The sequence below is a fragment of the Gekko japonicus genome, unplaced genomic scaffold (genome assembly GCF_001447785.1).
Source record: "Gekko japonicus isolate JY-2015 unplaced genomic scaffold, Gekko_japonicus_V1.1 scaffold536, whole genome shotgun sequence".
In the NCBI taxonomy this organism is placed as follows: domain Eukaryota; kingdom Metazoa; phylum Chordata; class Lepidosauria; order Squamata; family Gekkonidae; genus Gekko; species Gekko japonicus.
In genome coordinates this window covers 320,358-322,740 of record NW_015176467.1, presented here as the reverse complement: position 1 = coordinate 322,740, position 2,383 = coordinate 320,358, and the positions used below count along the sequence as shown (strand labels likewise).

The window sequence follows — 2,383 nt, the reverse complement described above, 5'->3', positions numbered from 1 at the left end:
GTTAAAAAAAGTTTGGGAAGACCCCCCCCCCCCCAAAAAAAAGTCTGTCTGATATCACTCTGAGGACCCCTAAATGGCCAACTATATTTCTGGCGCCACTGCAGGCACACCAGTCATTAGCGGGGGGGGCACAAATTTAAAGATCACTTCCGCTTTATCGAAGACGACACCCTCAAGATGGACTGAGCAGTCTGAACACCTGTCAGGACGGCATGTAGCCATGCACAGCACTGCACAACGCCACCCCCTGAAGGCCGCCATTGCCCACAGTGGAACAAGGAAAACGAAGGGTTACCGAAAGGGATCCCAAAACCTCCTAAAAGCACTGAAAGGGATCCCAAAGGCCCCCCCCCGAAAACCCAAGAGTCACTAAGATCCATTCAGGACCAACTGCCTTGGGCCTTGAGCGGGCAGTCTTCCACAGAGTCCAATAACCGGAGGACTGCTTTTCTTAGTGGACAGACTTCAGGCTACAGCTACCTGTCCAAATCAACAGGCGTCTATGGCTCTAGTGGGTTGGGGAGGGGGGGCAGCCATTTGCCCGGCCTCCAGCGAGATCTGCGGTGAAGGCCCAGGTGGGGGGCAGCAAGGGGGGTGGTAGCTGAGGGGAGGGAGAAGGGAGGAGAACAGGGGGAGGGGAGGCAGTGTCAGACAACTCTCTCTGAAGATGCCAGGAGAGGAACAGAGGGGGGAGCGCCAATGTTCCCTCTAAGCCGTGGAGTCTTGTGAGCAGAAATTCTACTTTGTGAGCTCCTGGCATTAAAGTTGTGAGCAAGTGATTTGGCTACTGCATCAATTGGTTTGCTCTGGAGCCATCCTTTCTGAGCTAAGACAAAAATCTGTGAGCTGGAGGCCAAAAAACTGTGAGCTAGCTCACACTCACTCAGCTTAGAGGGAACACTGGGGGGCGCCCCTGGCCTTAGAGGCCCCTGCAGAGGATGCCACCTGAGACACAGGTGTAGCCAGGGGCGGAAGAGAACCAACCTGGCGTAATGGTTCAAGTGTCTGTCTGGGATCTGGGAGAACCCACATTCGAATCCCCACTCAAAGCTCCCCAGGTGACCTCTGGGCAGCCACACGCTCACAGCCTAACCCACCCCACAGGGTTGTTGTGAGGACAGAAAGAGGGAGGAGAAGAGAAGAGAAGGGGGGAAGTCGCTTCGGGTCTCCACTGAGACAGGCCATAAATAAAGTCAGCAAATAAATAAATAAGGGGAAGAGTGCCTGGCCCACCGGGAAGTGGAACAAAAGCAAATGGGTTTCCCCAAGGGGGGGGGGCTGGCCCTGAAAAGCGAAGGGTTCCCAGGTGGTGGTGGGGGGCCTTTCCCGTTGGTAAGAACGCGCCCTTGGGCCCCGGGGGTCGCCGAGGAGGCCGCCAGGGGCTTACCTTGAAGGCCACGGGGAGCGTCTTGTTGCAGCGCCAGTGCGAGGGCAGGACGGAGCAGAGGAAGTTGGGGCTGTCGGTGCGCACCAGCTCGGCCGGGTGGTCGGCGATGATCTCCACCATGGTGCGGTTGTCGTGCGGGCGCAGCCGGGGCGCCGCCGCCTCCTGGTGCTGCTGCTGCTGCTGCTGCTGTTGCTGCTGCTGGGCCGCCACCGCCGCCGGGCTGACCTCGCTCATCTTGCCGGGCTGCAGGCTGCTGGAAGGGGGGCTGAACCTCCGGCTGGTGCTGGGATCTACGGGAATACGCATCACAACAGCCACAAGTTAGCGAGGAGCGGAGAGGGGGGGAGAGGCGGAGAGGAGGGCGCGGGAGCGGCGGGCGGGAGAGGGGGAGAGAGGAGGAGGAGGAGGAGGAAGAGAGGGGGACGCGGGGTCCGGCGAGCCGGGGGCGGAAAGGTGCCGCTGCCGCCGCCTCTGCCGGCTTCCCCTGCTGCTGCTGCTGCTGCTGCTGCTGCCGCCCCGGCGCAAGTTTTTGTCTCTGCTGGCGGCGTCGGGCTTCTCCTCTCCCTCCCCGCCTTCCCCGCGAGCTTGCTGGAGCGCGTCTGTAGGCGGGCAGGGCTGGGCTCTGCGCTCTCCCCCAACTTGCTGGGGCGTCTTCCGTTCCCCCCCCCCTGCCGCCGCCTCCTCCGCCTCCTCCTCCTCTCCTCCTCCTCCTCCGGCGGCGCTCCTTGCGCGGAACGCGGCTTCTTGCGAGAGGTCTCTTCGGGTCCCTTCTCCGGCCGACGCGGAGATACGCCCCGCGGGGGACTTGGCCGCCGGACTCCGGTTTTTGTCGGCGAGGAGGGAGGAGAAGCGGGGAAGGCGCTGCTGGCGCAAACGCGCGTCTCCGTCTCTCGCTTCTTCTGCGCTCTTCTGCCGCCCGAGCGGCACAGGAGGCGGCGGGAAGAAAAGCGGACTCGCCGCCCCCCGAAGAAAAATCAATGAGGGCAGCAGCTGGGG

The 2,383-nt window shown here is 62.1% G+C and overlaps 1 protein-coding gene across 1 annotated transcript in view; it reads right to left on the bottom strand.

The window, feature by feature from the left end:
• Positions 1-1,693, bottom strand: part of RUNX2 (runt-related transcription factor 2) — a 191,704-nt gene extending 190,011 nt beyond the window's left edge. Inside the window, exon 1 of the mRNA XM_015427098.1 lies at positions 1,388-1,693. Coding sequence (XP_015282584.1) covers positions 1,388-1,693 — 306 coding nt within the window. The remainder of the gene's footprint in view (positions 1-1,387) is intronic.
• Positions 1,694-2,383: the final 690 nt, after the last annotated feature.